The 16,801-nt window shown below is 45.5% G+C and overlaps 1 protein-coding gene across 1 annotated transcript in view; it reads right to left on the bottom strand.

Annotated features, from left to right (window-relative positions):
• The window catches only part of znrf3 (zinc and ring finger 3), a 71,089-nt gene that overhangs the window by 4,502 nt on the left and 49,786 nt on the right, over positions 1-16,801 (bottom strand). Inside the window, exons 3-7 of the mRNA XM_076269963.1 lie at positions 5,412-5,486; positions 2,862-2,993; positions 2,214-2,321; positions 1,477-1,644; positions 178-280 (exon numbers count right to left, since the gene is read on the bottom strand). Of these exons, the coding sequence (XP_076126078.1) occupies positions 178-280; positions 1,477-1,644; positions 2,214-2,321; positions 2,862-2,993; positions 5,412-5,486 (586 nt within the window). The remainder of the gene's footprint in view (positions 1-177; positions 281-1,476; positions 1,645-2,213; positions 2,322-2,861; positions 2,994-5,411; positions 5,487-16,801) is intronic.

Raw genomic sequence — 16,801 nt, 5'->3', positions numbered from 1 at the left:
AAATCCCAATAGACCATGACGTCTGAGGCCTCTGGTGATTCCCCTAGCCAAGTGCACATATAAAATAAGAGCATGTTTACAGCATGTGACTAGGGATGGGAACTGGTTACTGCAGAAATACCATTTTGTTGTTATGCCATGCAATGTGAGTATGGACAGACAAGGTTTCTCACTCACCTATAATGTTGTGTCTGCAGTGTGGGCAGGTGTGGTGCTGGAGTAGCCACGGGTCCACACACTTCTTGTGGAATCGGTGGGCACAGGGGATCACCCGCAGCTCCTGGGTACACACACAGACATGCACATTTAGCAAATATTGCAAAACAGTGGACACATGGCACATTCTTGTGTTGATGAGTAGAAAAACAACCATAGAATCCTCTGCTTGAAGTCAGGCTTGGAATAGAGTACCGAAGCCATGACGTAGCGTTGTCAAGCCACTTCGAAAGTTTGTTAAGATCCAGTGACACTGCAGCCATGGAAACGGAATGTCACACTTCAGTACTCTCAGAGCCTTATAGATAAATCTCCCTCTAGGGATGACAGAATCTTCAACCAGAGACAAAAAAAGTGACAACCATGACAACCAAAGAATCCTCTGCAATGATAACAGAATATTCAGCTCGTAACCACCATGACAACCAAAGAATACTTTGCCAGATAATGATAACAGAATCCTCTACCAGTGACAACCATAGACTCCTCTGCAATGAAACTCCACATACATCATTTCATGACTAACAAAACTTTTAGATCAAGACCTGACAGTGAGATAGCATAACGATAACAAATGATCCAGTCCATTATGCAGTGTAGTGTTCACAGATACATGACCCTCTTCTAAAAAGCAGTGGGTTGGAAACCAAAAGCTTTAGAGAGGAGAGGAGCTTTGTGAGCTCTTCCGGAGAGGGCACTGAATGCTTCTGAAGAGTTCCATGGCAGAGCCTCTGGCCGCTGACTCATCTCCTGGCTTTTCTTAAACCTCTTTGTTGCTTTCTGCCATCACCCTCTCTTTGATGCCATTCAGCCTTTTATGGGACCACTTCCTCTGGGCGTGAAAGTCTCCGAGAGAGTGATGAGTGTGTGTGTGTGTGTGTGTGTGAGAGACACAGTTGACTCATAACTACAGAGGAGAAGGGGGGAAAAACTATAGCCCTTATGGCACCAGTCTTTGTCCACTTGCAGATAAGGGTGGGGAGACAGAATGTCTAACTAACCGCCACCACTATCTTGATAATCATCCTAGAGCTGTTCTAGAGTTAGCATCAAATCAGCCATGAGGAGTATAGGTCAGTCATATCAACCAGTATTGAACATTACAGAACTGAACGAACGGCATACGCAAACACAACCATGTACTTCTGTGATTCAAATCACAGACTGTTAGACTAAAGACTGAAGAGTAAGACAACTTCTTGTGACAGTCTTGAATGTGTGTGTGTGTACTGTATGTGTGTGTGTGTGTTTGCATCTCACCTCTCCGTCGATGTATTTCTCGAGGCAGATGGCGCAGTCGGATGTGGAGCTGCTGCTTAGCGAGTCGGACGCCCCACAGCTGCTCTCGCGCTGACCTTTGCCCTTGGCCTTGAACTTGCGCGTCTCCATCTTCTCCAGCGCCTGGATGGCCATCCTGTTCATGGAGCTCTGCAGGTGGACCACAACATCACATTAGCACCACCAACGGGTTACTTGTTTCTGTATGTGTGTCTGTGTGTATGTGTGTGTGTGTGTGTGTGAGCATAATGATTGTAGAGACGCTCACAAAAGGCAGTCAGAACCAGTGTTGCCAGATCGGGTTGAGTGATTTCCGCCCAATTACATTCAAAAACCCACCCTCTTCAGCAAAAAAACATGTTTTTGTCATAGAGAACCATTTAACTCAAAATTTTATTTGCCCGCCTAAAGCTTATTTATTTTCCCCGCCCGACGAAGTCAAAAGAAGCCCAATTGGGCGGGCACCCGCCCAATCTGGCAACACTGGTCAGAACCTGTGTTGCACTCTGAATTAGTCAAAAGCATGCTTCTAAACACAGTCAGAAACAGCTGTTGATCAGTCACTCCACAGTGACGTGGTGGTTGTAGGTCAACGTGATGGTAAATCTGACCCCTGAAGTCACCTTGAAGGTTACTGCCCAGACTAAGAGATGGTGGTTTACCTGACCCCTAAGGTCACCTGAAGGTTAAAGGTGAGGCTGAGTGAGTGGTTGTTCTACCTGGCTGCGGCGCTGCTTGAGTTTGATCTTGATCAGCAGGATAAGACAGACGAGGGACACCACCACGAAGAATGCCAAGAAGATCCCCATGTCAAAATACTCCGCAGGCTTCTCGTTCAAAATCACACACACACACAATAGAACTGGGGTTAAACTCACACATCATACAGCACAAAGTACAATAGACATTGTCATTAAAAGAGTTTAAAAAGTGAAGTGCTGTAAGAATAGTCTGCAAGATTAAAGTTCAATCATAGACAATTGACAAGAGAAATTGCCAGTGTACTTGTAAAGGGTCTCTTAGGAAGACAAAGACAAAAAGACGGGAGGACCATTGGGGTGGGTTAAGTGGGATGGGTGAGAGAAAGAGAGAGAGAGAGAGAGAGAGAGAGAGAGAGAGAGAGATGATAGTGTGTGTGTGTGTGTGTGTTGGAGTGTGGATTTGTCTGAAAGAGACAGATTGTATAAGTGTGGGAGTTTGTGTGTGTGTATTTGTGCGCATAGTCGTATATGGGTATAAATGTGCGTGTGTGTATATTTGTGTGAGCGCTCATATATCTGTCTGTGTGTGTGTGTGTGTGTGTGTGTGTGTGTGTGTGTGTGTGTGTGTGTGTGTGTGTGTGTGTGTGTGTGTTCTGGTTCCCTCACCCTTGGCGGCCTGTGCTGGATCCTGGCCCGGGCCACTTTCTGCTTGTTCACAATGTTCATCAGCTTGACGGCGTCGGCGCCCTTCACGTACACCACCGGCCTCTTCAGGGGGTCCTCCGACAGCTGGTTCAGCTGACAAACACACAGCACATTCCAATTCCATTAGCAAACTTTGGTCATTAATACAAAGCAGCTTGTTGATTGGTGGGAATAGTGTATGACTCTGATTGAGCCACTTACTTTGTTGCCCATTTACAGAGTCAGGAGACTTGTTCTTTGAGCACACACACCGAATTGACCGAACGACTGAGAGACTAAATTGACAAAAACGTGCATTGGATTGGAATCGAAATGGACTTTTTCTCAAGGCCCCCTGAGTCTGCGTGGAGACACCAGATCCAGAGATGGATACTTTATCAATCCAGAGGGAAACTGAGGCATCCAATAGACATAACATGACCGTGTCCACCCCCACCCTCCACTAGTGTCAATACAGTTGGCAGAAGCATGTGTGTTTCCAATAGGACTGGGACGCCATGTGAAAAATAAACCTAGACATGGAAACTGTGGTCGAGGACTCTTGGAGGGGGCCGCGGGAGACGTAGAGGGGAATGAATTGCATGTTCTGAATTTGGACACCGAATTTAGCCTCTCTCTCATCCGCTTTGTATCTCTGCAGTCTAGCGCGGGACTCTGTAATTACAACAAACCCAAAGGGAAATACCAGGGATATTCAAACCTCCAGTCCTCAACTTCCGCCATGTTTCCAAGTGAAATATGGACAGTCAAAAGAAACTGCATTTCAGTTTTTTTTTTCTTCTTACGTCTAAGGCCTCATTCCCTGTGATCCCATCAGGCCAATCCATTAGTCTCGTTCATTTAAAAATAAAGATATGTTTCACAGACTAATCAACACCACTTTGTCTAAAATGGCAAACAGCAGTCCTTTAGCCACTGGTAGCAATTTAGTGTTCCTGTGAAAACAGGAGATGTGATGTGAGACAGATTCAAACACAGAAACACACAAATGTAGAGAGAGGGATAGATAGATAGATACAAACAGAGACAGAGAGAGAGGGGGAAAGACAGACAGAGAGAGAGAGAGAGGGAGCGATGTCACATAAAGAAAGGAAAGAGACTTTATTGCCAAAAAAGGTTCAAACTAATGGATCTGGCAGGCAGGCATTTTGACTTGGCCCCTTGGAAGACCCAGGCGGGTAAGAGAGGGTTCTCTTCTCATGAAACCCTTCGTGCTGAGGGGAAGCAGGGCATGGATTGGTGGTGGTGGAGGAGGAGTGTCTGGTGTCTGGCTATGCAAGTTAAAATATCACAAATACAATGACGAAGACCATTGAGATACTGAGACCTTATTGAGAGACAACGGGATCAAACTCAAAAGGGCAGTTTCTCACAATGTTTTCTCTGAGGGAAGAAGACACCGAAGTTGAGGAAAAACATGGATGATCTCAACGTTATACGGGATGAGCTCATCACTGAGAGGCTCACAAATATAACCCATCCAGATTCTGTGACAACGCAAGGGGTGCTTTAGACTTGGGTGTCCGAGTATTGACAAGGTCAAACAGATCAGTGAATGATTAATAACCTGGGTGGCTGCTGACTACATCCTAAATGTCAGGGGAGGGACTCTGGGTGGGAGAGGAGTATGGTAGGTTGGGTGGTGGAGGAGTGGAGGTGTGGGCCCAGCCCTGGCCAAGAGGGCCACCCGATTCTGAGCACCCTCAGCTGGGAGAGAGATGGTAAGATTAGCCCCCTGATGATGACCTACACCCATTACACCATCATACACACTCACGTCATCACTCCCAACTCCCAGCTCAACTTTTACCTCCGTGTTACACTGATACAAATTGTTGTCAGTTGTAGTTGGTGCTGCTGGCAGCAAGTTAAATGTTGGCATGATGGCAATAATTACCGGTATATGATTTTTTTTTTTTCCTGATCAGTAAACGTGGTTGAGGTGCTACCAACAGACAGACAGTTACTGGCTACATTAGCCTCTCTGCCCAATCTTGGTCTTTGGTGTGTTCTAAGCCTTACATCTCAAGTATTTGTTTATCTACTTATCAAGTGGTATCATTTGTTTCTATTGCTCTCTGCAGGTTTACTTTTATATATTGTATATTATCTACAGTAATTATTACACTGTGAATCACTTTGGACTGCACAGCGTTTGCACTACCTCCACGGACATATACTGATATACACCACAGCTTTTCACTGCATTGCCTTCACTGGCACTTAGTCCTTCAGTTTATATTGTCAGTTCCCTGTAGATTTCTGGTGGATAAACTATCACAGCTGCAATTTCAAAATATAGTTTTTAATTTTGTGAATGGGCACTTGCTCTGTATGTGTCACATCATGTGTAAGCTACTGCATGCCAACATTTACTTCAGGATTAATAGAGTATCTATCTATCTATCTATCTATCTATCTATCTATCTATCTATCTATCTATCACTAGCATTACATAACAATAGGAGCCAGCCATATGAGGTGTAAAAAAAGATGAACAAAAATACTCACTTGATCGATGGCTTCTGGGTTTTCAGACACATCAAAGATGACTGCTGTTGCTCCTCTCTGCACTGCTCTCTTGGCCTGTGAAAGAGAAACATGGTGAGTGAGTCTATAGAACTAAAGTCACTAAACAACAACAAACAAACAAACAAACAAACAAACAAACAAACAAACAAACGTACTAAACAAAACCACCACAATATTATTACAAATACAATACATATCTTGTAGTCTCTAGGGTTTACTATACTCTCCATTGATAAAAGTTGCATGAACTATTTACACCATGCATGTTCATGCATTACCATATCAAACCACTAGAGGGCCCTCTTACACTTTAAATAGCATCTGACTCAGAGATTGTATCCAGCAGCCCAACTCTTTTCACTGCTCAATATGCACCCATGTGCACCCCACTACCCCCCCCCCCCCAGAAAAAAACACAATAAGTTAGGCGTACATCAACCCAATTGCTGCAGAAAGCTGACCACTGACCAAGCTGCTAACCAAGGCAGAGTTCAAAGGGGCCCAACAGACAAACCTGCTCAAATTTGTCTGCCTGGCTGTGGCCTTGTGCCTCCCTCATGATCAAGTCATGAAGTCAGAAATGTCAAACTGGAGTGCAACTTTAAATCTGGACAATATTGTGAAGTGCTCCACTGATCCAGTTATTCAATGATTAAACATTTTGACAAAAAAAAAAAAAAACACCTTATTCATTAAGACTTTATAGTGTCACTCAAAGCGGTCAGTAAGAGAGGGTCACTTTTAGGCAGGTGGAGCCACTTTAAACCGTCCCTCTCCGTGCCCTTCTTCCTCCTAACTGTCCTCAGCTGCACAGAGTTGGGAAGTCCACTCCAATACCTGATATGGAAAAAAATCCCAGCTATGCAACGCTTTCTGCTGGACTTCAACACGGCCCTACACGTGTCATGGCACAGACGGGACAAAAAAAAAAAGGGGGGGGGGGGGGTAAATATCTGTTTCTGGTATCAAACCGTACCAATTATGACCCCTAGCCACACACACACACACACACACAGAGAGAGAGAGAGAGAGAGAGTCGTGTGTTCCTGTCCAGGCCGACCGAGTATTTGGACTCGCTGGACCACAGAGGAAAGGAGTGAGCTGCGAGCGGCTGATTCCAATCTGGGGCTTTATATAGCCTAGCCTGGATGTTAGCGCTCATATACAGAGTGCCTATGGGTGCGGTCAGGTGGCTAGGGCCAGAGCCCGGGCCTATACTTTCAAACGAGTGAAAAGCATTCTCTCTGTCGGATATATTTTAAAAACACAGAGCGTCACAGAGAGAGACAGAGGGGGGGCAGGAGAGAGGGAGGAAGAGGAAGAGGGAGAGAGAGCGAGAGAGTATGAGCAAAGATACATCACATCCTGACTGTGTCTCTTTCTTTCTTTCTCTTTCTTTCTTTCTTCTCTCTTGTGCTCTCAATCTCTCTCTCTCTCTCTCTCTCTCTCTGTCTGTGTCTCTCACACACTAACACAGGCACTAAAGGGTGGTTGGCCGCCTGTCTCTGTGATACTGGCGCCAGATCACAGAGGGAGTGAGGAAAGCAAACAGTTCACACAACATTTGACCCCCACCCCCCCACCCCTCATCACCACTGCCCAGGCACCCTCCCTTCCTCCCTCTCCCCCCGTCACTCAGGACTGGCCGGCCTCTCTCCCTCACCTCTCACCTTCAATCCAAAGAGAGGAAGTGTGTGTGTGTGTGTGTGTGTGTGTGTGTGTGTGTGTGTGTGTAGCACAGAGATCGTCAGACTGGGGCCAACGGCAGTGCTGTTATTACAGGGCTCTGAGAGGAAGCAATTTGTACCTGAGGAATCTCTCTCTCTCTCTCTCATTTGTAATTAGGAGTTACTGGTTCGGGGGTATTGGAGTGTGTGAGTGTGTGTGTGTGTGTGTGTGTTTGGGGGGTGGGGGTGGAGAGGGTGGGGCGGGGGCAACACTCATACAAACATAATCTATCTAAAAAGCCAACGAAGATGGCATCACACGCAATGAATCACACTGTACATAAAATGACTCCGTGGTCACCATCAGTCATGATGCATTGAAATGGGTGATTTTCCTTCTAAAACACATGCCAGTGGGGCTAGAACAGGACCGGAAGCAGGGAGAACATTTTAAAGACTTCTGTTGGGGTAAAGGGGTGGTGGGCAACTGACACTTCCGGTCAAGAGGCTAAATTTACAGAGCGGAAGGTATGTTCATGTCTCTCTCCCCCTCTCTCTCCCTCCCTCTCTCTCTCTCTCTCTCCCTCTCTCTGTTGTGAGCAAAACAGACCAGTTCGTACACAAGCCCTGTTTACACACTGCTCAGATGCTTTTGCTTTCTGCATTAGAAACCAGCTCTCTCTGGCCAACCGAGCTCAGAAGAGGCAGACCCGCTTCGCTGTTCTTTCCCCTACACTTTATGACATCATGTTTTGAGTGCTGGTCATCGCCATACCACACCGCACAGCACACAGCACACAGAGCACAGCACAGCACAGCACAGCACACCACACAGCACACCGCACACAGAGCACAGAGCACAGCACACCGCAGCGCAGCGCAGCACACCACACCACACCACACCACAGCACACCGCACAGCACACCGCACACAGAGCACAGCACACAGCACACCGCACACAGAGCACAGCACACAGCACACAGAGCACAGCACACCGCACACAGAGCACAGCACACCGCACACAGAGCACAGCACACCGCACACAGAGCACAGCACACCGCAGCGCAGCGCAGCACAGCACAGCACAGCACAGCACAGCACAGCACAGCACACAGAGCACAGCACAGCACAGCACAGCACACAGAGCACAGCACACAGAGCACAGCACAGCACAGCACAGCACAGCACACAGAGCACAGCACAGCACAGCACACCGCACCACAGCACGACAGCACGTCACCACTCTTCACACGATTCACTAAAACACACTAGCAACTGCAGACACTGTAGGATGATGCAACAGCAGATAAAAGCGATAAGCTGGTTATTTATTGATCATATGACCCCTGCCAACATTCAAGGCACAACATGGACAGGAAGGGGAGTGTGTGTGTGTCTTAGTGTGTATGTGTGGGAGTGTGTGTGTCTGAATGTGTGTGTAGGTGGGAGAGAACAATGAAAGAGCCGACACTAACGTTGTACCCAAAATAATAACACAAGGTGTGCTTGGAGTCATGAAGGGGATAATGCTGCCATATTCGTCTAATGGAACTTATTCAAGATTTTATTTTTGGTGGTCAATAGTGTGAGGGTAAAAAAGGCAGGTAAAGAAGACACTGAAATGTGGGCAGAGAGATCCTTCCTCCACGCCCTGCCATACACACATTGTCACACACACCACACACACCACACACACACACACACACACACACACACACACACACAAAGCCAAACCACTCAGTCTGTCGAAAGCCCATCTACCAGCCTCTTTATTCAGCTGAAAAAATCAGCCCTTTTGATGATAGCCATCTGGGTTAATAATTAATAGCACTTGGTAAAAGGGCTTAGGAGAAAAGAGAGAGAAATAGGAGCGGGAGCGTGTGTGTGTGTGTGTGTGTGTGTGTGTGTAGAGGGGGTGCTGGAATCTCCACTTGGGCATGTGTGGCTGTGCAGGAACTTGCCTGGTCAGGCTAAAAATGCACCTTAAAAGACTAGCTGCAGGCCAAGAAGCGAGGCCAGCCGGCCCCATCTCCCCTCCCCCGGTCACCTTCAGATGAATGCAGACCACCACACCATGGTGACCGGCAGACTGCACCCAGTCAGGACTTCCTGTGTGTTTACGGCGCTGACCTAACCTGCCTCCGTCTGCTCGTCTGCTGGTGCTGGGAGTGGAGACGGAAATGACCCCTCGAGTGCCACAAATCAAGCACTTCACACAATCCACTGAACATCCAGGTGTGTGTGTGTGTGTGTGTGTGCCCATGTCTGTAGATTTACAGGACTACACTGGACCTAGGTGTGAGGGGAAAGGGGGAAGTTGGTATGTGTGAGTGTGAGAGAGAGAGAAAGTGTGTTGTTAACCATGCAAGTGGATATGTAAACAACACACACACACACACACACACACACACACACACACACACACACACACACACACACACACACACACACACACACACACACACACACACACACACACACACACACACACACACACACACACACACACACACACACACACACACACAAAAGGTTTCTGTTGCGAGCATTAAGAGAGATGGACCAGGTAGACGGGTATCAAGGTAGACAGGCTTATACCTCTAATCGGCCACTTTTATCAAAGAGAGAAAAAAAGATAAAAATCACAGTTCATGCTAAACTTGGGTCATTCAATTCATCCATCCTCTTCTTTACTTACTACTTCTTTACTTCAGTTCCCATGGTCTCTCCATTTTCTCTCTTCTGCCCTGTTGTACCTCCTGAGCTTCTTTCTTCCTCTTTCAAGACTCTCTCTCTCCCTCTCTCTGCTCAACTGTAATTAAAGCAATTAAGCCTTCAGAAGACTGGTCTACCATTATACTGTAATTTCATGTTGCCTCCTGAGTTCTGGGGTTATTAAAAGATAAAGGCATATTTTCCCATTTGGACTTTTCTTATATGTGGTGGGTTTTTTCTGTATCCATCTTTCTCTCTCTCTCTCTCTCTCTCTCTCTCTCTCTCTCTCTCTCTCTCTCTCTCTCCCTCCTATTTTTTAGACGGAGTGCCAAGACCTACATTCTTACTCACATTACTGACTTCCATACTATGGCGGTGGGGGAGAGAAAAAAAAAATCAAAAAGATCTCTACAGAGAGCTGTGGCGAACCGCTTTTCCTGTCAAAAACTTCTACGTGGGCTTCGGGGAGGAGGAGGAGGAGGAGGAGGAGAACTCTGACTGTGTGCGCTCGCAGGATCAAGGCAAAAATGCTCCACTGGAAGAAAAGCGAGCTTCAAGCCTTCGAGCGCAGACACAGCAGCGAGAGGCACACTGTGGTCCAACACCAACAATATACCAAGCAAAGCAGAACCAGTCACTCATGTCTGTGGGCTTACGCTCAATGGAACAATGCCACTTCTGGCAAACACAGACACAAAAAGAGTGGGTATCCACAGGATACCAGAATACTGGAAGATGCAAAGCTAAAAGAGACAATAACCAGCACTGACACTGACAGACAATTATAAATCAATCAATAAATAAATAAATAAATATAAACAGGGGTTATACACTCTCCAGAGGCAAAAACAAAGAGAAAATACCATCAAGCCATCATGAGCACAGACTTGCACACTGTACTGATTTACGTTGAAGCTTTGAAAGTCTTTCGAACTGTTTGAACTGCTATGACACAAGAGCCCACTGAAATGCCTCCTAGCTTTAGGCTACATCACCTTTTTCATTTGTCTTTTTTAACTCACTCTTTTTTTAGGTGCTCACTTTCACCATCTTATAAAGTTTGGAGTCCACTAAATTACACAGTAGAGGCCGATTTTATGATGGGAGTCAAGGGACCTATACGTTACAATTTGAGAGTATATTTTATGGAGGTTTAAAGTTTTTTATGAAGCACATAAAAGTCGCCTCGACAACGGCACCCCAGGTTTAAATCTGGGTGGCAGTTTACCTCACATCCTACACGCTCAACGTCTGTACAACTATCACAGTACATTCCTCCGACTCCAACACAAACACTGACACTAAGGGCCACTTTCTTTAACATGGATTACACCTAGTTTCCCAAACATGGACTAAGCCTATGAACCAGATTAAAAAACTTCAATGAGAATCTCCATAGAAAGAAGCATGTAGTCAAGGACTAAGCTTATGTACGGGAAAGTTTCAGTGTGAATCTTGGGCTATGTCTCAAACGGCATACTTTCGTCAGTACACTGCTAGTGTGCACTGAGCACTTACTTCCATAGTGCCCACTTTTCGATGGTTAGTATTGTCCCAATACCTGCACTATATACTTGAAGTGTAACTCCGGCGAAAATTGACCCCAGGGTCTTTTTTTTCTGCATTTAAACACATCAAATAAGCCGTGGAGACAGTATTTTTCGTTGATCAACCACTACAGAGCTTGTCCTGGTATAGTAAGTATTTGAAGTGTGCAAGTGGGCGATTTGAGACACCGCCATAGACTCAGAACTTCAACAAAAGCAAAGTTAGTGCCTTCTCTCCAGTCTCCTCTTCCTCACTAAGAGCCGAGCGGACTGACGGGCTGGTCGGCTGAATGGCATACAAAGTGCCCTCCCCACCAGTGCGAGTGCCCGTCGAGTCGGAGCCCAAACAAGGTGCCAATCATGTTGGTTGGTGGCCCCTGTTAAGTAGTGCAGAATTAATGTCGGGTAATTTCCAGCAAAGGCTCCAGGAAGAGCCGAGTCCGCAGGTCTGCTGAGACTGTGTACCATCTCTTCAGAGCGTAGGGAGAGTGGGGGGTGTTTTTTATACACAGGGTCAGACACAGTCTGTTAATAAACATGGGCAAAACAACAAAGAACACACCCCACACACATACACGCACACACACACACAAATGTGCTTCTCCATGTAGAGTGTACGTCAAGCAGAGATCACAAGACAATTTTTTTTTTTTTTTTTTTTTTAAATGATCTGATCTATTTGATCTATTTTGAAATTATATATTCTGAGAATAAAAGGGAATTGAAAGAGAGAAAAAACAGCATCGCATTAGTGTGCGTGGTCCAGGGGGGTATTCCAAGTACGTGGTTTAGTGACAAACCTGGGTAAGTTAACTCAGGGTAAGTGGTAAACCTCCTACAACAAGAGCCCTATAGCATTGTTTTGTTAGGAAAATGAAGTCACACAGCCCTTCTATTAGGAGGTTTACCCCATACTCTGAGTTAACTAACCCAGGGTTGTCACTAAACCACGTACTTGGAATACCCCCCAGTTCTTCTCTGATGAGTCATTCACCTCACTCATCTCCTCTGAAACCACCTGGCCCACCCGTGTCATTAAAGAAGGAAATCAAAGGCATTAGGAAACAAGAGATGTACCATCAGCTCAGATACAAGATGGAGAACAACATAGAGGATGAGGTTCGTCTCGCCTTCTCTCTGTTAAAGTTTACCTCCATATCCTTCCTCCTGTGTCCCCTACCTTAGGCCTTTTCTCTCACTCTCGCTCATATTCTCACTCTCTCTCTCTCTCTCACTCCCTCCTAAACTCTCTTGCACTCACTCTCATATTCTCACTCTCTATCACTCTCACTCACTTTGTCCCTCTCTCACTCACTCTGTCCCTCACTCACTCACTCACTCTGTCACTCTCACTCACTCTCTCTATCTCCATCGGTCACTCTCTAACTTCCATCCCTAGTCCAGCATACAAAGCACTACAGGCTTTTCAGCATGTGTTGCATAACCAAAAATTATACAACTGGGAGGTCCAGCACTGTGAATGTGTGTGAGGGGGCACCTCAGGAAGAAAAAAAAGAAGTGGTTCTGGGTAAACAGGGGCCTCTGGGGATGGGAAATGATTTCTCTTTCATCTTTCACAAAAAACGAAACATCTCTCTCTTTCTAGCTCCCTCTCTCTCCATCTCTCCACCTCTTTCCCTCTCCTCCATCTTACTTTACCTATAAGACAATGTGTACACCTGAAAGGATGCCATATTTGTCAACACAGATCCTCTTGTGCAGGAGTCAAAATTTACTACAGCAGTCTCCAGTGCATCTCAAGGCAGTATATTAAGAAAGCCTGATAGCAAACGAAAATAACAGGGATGAGAAGCCATGCCATTTCTCTCATTTGTTTACAATGTGTTTAACTCCTATTCTGATCAGTAATAAAGTATCGTAAATAAAAGTATCACTTAGTGCAAACCCAGACCATACTAGGTCATATTATCCTGGATGGGTGTTAGTATGCTATCAGCGTTTTTACTGTTTGATCTCCTAAGTAAATATGAGTCAACTCAATAGGCAGGTTCGTTCTAAATTGACTTAATCATCTTAGATTATAATTTAGAACATATCAATTTTCTCAATCAATTTACTGATGCCATTGCAAAATGGCAATCAATTTCTTTGCCATGGAACTCGTGGAAGCATAGTTTAGCTTCATAGCATGACCAGGAGCTTCTTTCAACGGTGCAAATGGGTCGAACATAAGCTACCTCAGGTCTTTACTGTGTTATTGTCCCCTAGACTTCTACAAATGGTCTTTAAAACAACGCTTGTACAATCACGTTTTTAATAAAGTGTAAATATCTTTTTAATAGTTTTTATTTCCATATTTCAAATGTAATGGAAATATTACACATTCAATTCCAAATCAAATGACCAACAAATATGTAATTCATTTTTTTTTACAGGAACCAAAGCATATGCTTTCATTATTAGGGGGCATTAGCACTTCGGACCTGTAACCGGAGGGTTGCCGGTTCGAACCCCGACCAGTAGGCACGGCTGAAGTGCCCTTGAGCAAGGCACCTAACCCCTCACTGCTCCCCGAGCGCCGCTGTTGATGCAGGCAGCTCACTGCGCCGGGATTAGTGTGTGCTTCACCTCACTGTGTGTACACTGAGTGCTGTGTCTGTTTCACTAATTCACGGATTGGGATAAATGCAGAGACCAAATTTCCCTCACGGGATCAAAAGAGTATATATACTTATACTTATATAAAGGTGCAGTCCATAACTGTAATCCAAAATACTTTTCCCTCAAAGTGTTTACACTCGAAAAAACCTCCGGTGTTCGTACACAGCCCTGGTTCTGGAAAATGGAAACAAACATAGTGGCTCAATTCGCACAGTAAACAATCCCAGCCACAATAATTCAGGAACACAGAACAACAGGGTGTAATTTGATTGGCTGTTGAGAACAACAGGGTGTAATTTGATTGGCTGTTGAGCTCAAGTCTCAACAACCTTTCTGCATCTTCAATTTTTTATTTTAGTGCGATGCCAGTTGGCCTTTCAGGACCTCTTGTTTTGAGCGTGCGTTGTTGTTATGTCTGCACTAAGGACTTTTTCCCCCGATGATTTGGACAATGGCATCTCCGCTCTCTTTCCCACACTCGGTCCCCTATCCATGCCTGCTTACTCTGCGGTCCTGTGCATCCTGTGCTTAGTTTGCCCAGTAAACACCACAGGCATCAGCTGCCCACCGTTCCTGACCATCAGTAGCCCCCCTGGCTCAGGATGGACAATCACTGATTAAATTTCCTTCTGTTTTCTTCGTTGGATGCATGTTTAGCTTCCACTGTGGCTTACCAATTTCGGCAAAACACACACAGGAAAATAAACAGCCCTTCAGGCTATGAAGATTGTGTTTTCCTTTCATCATGTAATCTTTAACCTCATTAAAAAAAAAAAAAAAAAGTGCAAAGACAACAGTACACACACGCAACCATGGAAATCATGGCAGGGTCTCCTTTGACTGTGATCGATATCACTGCATTCTTGTGAGAGGAGGACCCTGAATTAGGAAACCTTCCAGTCGTTAGTCTTCTCACGGCTTTAAACAGGCCTGGCAGGCAAACGTCCGATATCAATACCCTGAGAGAGCTAATCGTTAATCCCACTCACATCCCCCAATGACTCCACCTCAGCACGACTTGCCCAGAGGAAATCGTATCTGACAGACCTGTTGCTGATGAATGCTCCTTGCTAGCTGAGGGGGATTTCTTCCTAGAGTGCTTCATCTGAACAGAATAGGTAATGTGGCTAGGTAGCTGGACAGTTCGTTAGATTCTCTTCTATGACAGTGAGCTAGCATGTTTTGACTTTGCTATTGCATTACATTTGTGTACAGCAGTGAGAAATACAATTGTGCAGTATGACTTGGCCCATGCCAAACACTTCACTCTCTCTCTCCATCCACACTTCCTTGGTAGTGATAAGATGAGGGTTGAGTAATGGTGTAAACTTCAGAGGGCCGCCAGGCATAGACGAGTCCTGATGGCTTATCGTCCTCCTACACACACACACACAAATGGATCTGTGGCGAACTCGGAAACGCTGTGGAGTGAGGCTCATTAGCCGATATCGGGAACACTTTTAAGTGATCATCGCTGACTTCCACAATGACTTCAAGGAAAAAGGCATCACATCAATTGATGCGTTTTTCTTTTAAATGTCTTTTAAAAGCTGGCACTAAACTTGTAAACATCAAAGGCCGCATCTTTTGTGTGTGTGTGTGTGTGTGTGTGTGTGTGTGTACACGCATCAAGGTTATAGCTTATTAGTTCATTCAAGTCTACATCCCTTTGAAATTGTAAATGACATATATCCATGAGCTTCATCAAAGATTCATATGTTAGAACGGGTCTGCCAGCCAGACACAAGACTGAATCCTCCGTACAAGAAGAACACTTTTTAGGAGAGGGCAGAGGACTGCAAAACTCTTCAGTGCAGTTCAGAAAGAGAAAGGAGGAGGAGAAAGAGAGAGAGAGAGAGAGGAAGAGGGGGGGGGGGACTTCAGTACAAACAATCCAACGGCCTAGAGTAATTCGGCAGGCAATTTCCAATGGCTTTAATGAAAGGCTCCATACCTTCTCCCTTCATATTTCTCTAATCTCTTTCCCTTGAAGCCACCTCGGGGACGATGCCTCTGCTTGCATGAAAGCGCACAGTTCTGCCTTTGTAATGCTATCTGCTTTTGGAGAAGGGAGCGTTCCCTCTAACACCCCCCCCCCCTCTCTCTCTTTCTCTCGTACTCACTCTCCCTGGGCAAACAGCAGAGTGCAGGTCATAGCCAGGCCTCTCTGACACTCTCCTTCTCTTTCCTTCTCTCTCTCTTTGTCTTTCTTTCTCTCTCTCTCTCTTTCTGCTTAGCATTGCCAGGGATTACAGGCCAGGGAGAGTGCTGGTGGGGGTGGGTGTGTGTGTGCGTGTGTGTGTGTGTGTGTAGGTGTGTGTGTGTGTATGTCTTATTTATGAGAGGTGGAATGGGGCAGGGGGTTGGGGGTTGAGGGACATAGAAGGGTGGAAGCAAATACTTTTTCTTCAAATTACTTTTCGAAACACTTTTCGATAGAGTGAACAGAAACAGAAATGAAGTTCAAATACTGAAAAGTTCATTCAAGTTTCTCAACAAGTTTGTGAGCACAGTTTCACAAACCTCACAGAAACGTGAAAAGGTCCATCACAGATATCTTAATACAGATAATGTGAACAAATGTATTCTAGTCAGCAGAGACAAGTTGTTGGAAAGCCTTAAAGGTTGTATCTGTGATAGCGGGGTAACGTCACTTCTGTTGATGTTCAAACAAAACAGAGAGCCAGCTCGCTACTCCCTCCCCCTCCCTCCTGTGCAATTGAAACTCTCCTAAACGCGCATCTCGTCGGTTATTGGTTGAAACACTTTATTTTGCCTTTGAGTGGTTGCCAACACTTGTTGGTAACAATTGTTTTTG

The sequence above is a fragment of the Alosa pseudoharengus genome, unplaced genomic scaffold, assembly GCF_046254945.1.
Source record: "Alosa pseudoharengus isolate Yale_2024_CS ecotype anadromous, Long Island Sound unplaced genomic scaffold, YU_APseudo_1.1 YU_APseudo_1.1_scf_6, whole genome shotgun sequence".
Classification (NCBI taxonomy): Eukaryota; Metazoa; Chordata; class Actinopteri; order Clupeiformes; family Clupeidae; genus Alosa; species Alosa pseudoharengus.
The sequence above is the reverse complement of the archived record's forward strand: the minus strand, read 5'-3'. Positions and strand labels throughout refer to the sequence as shown.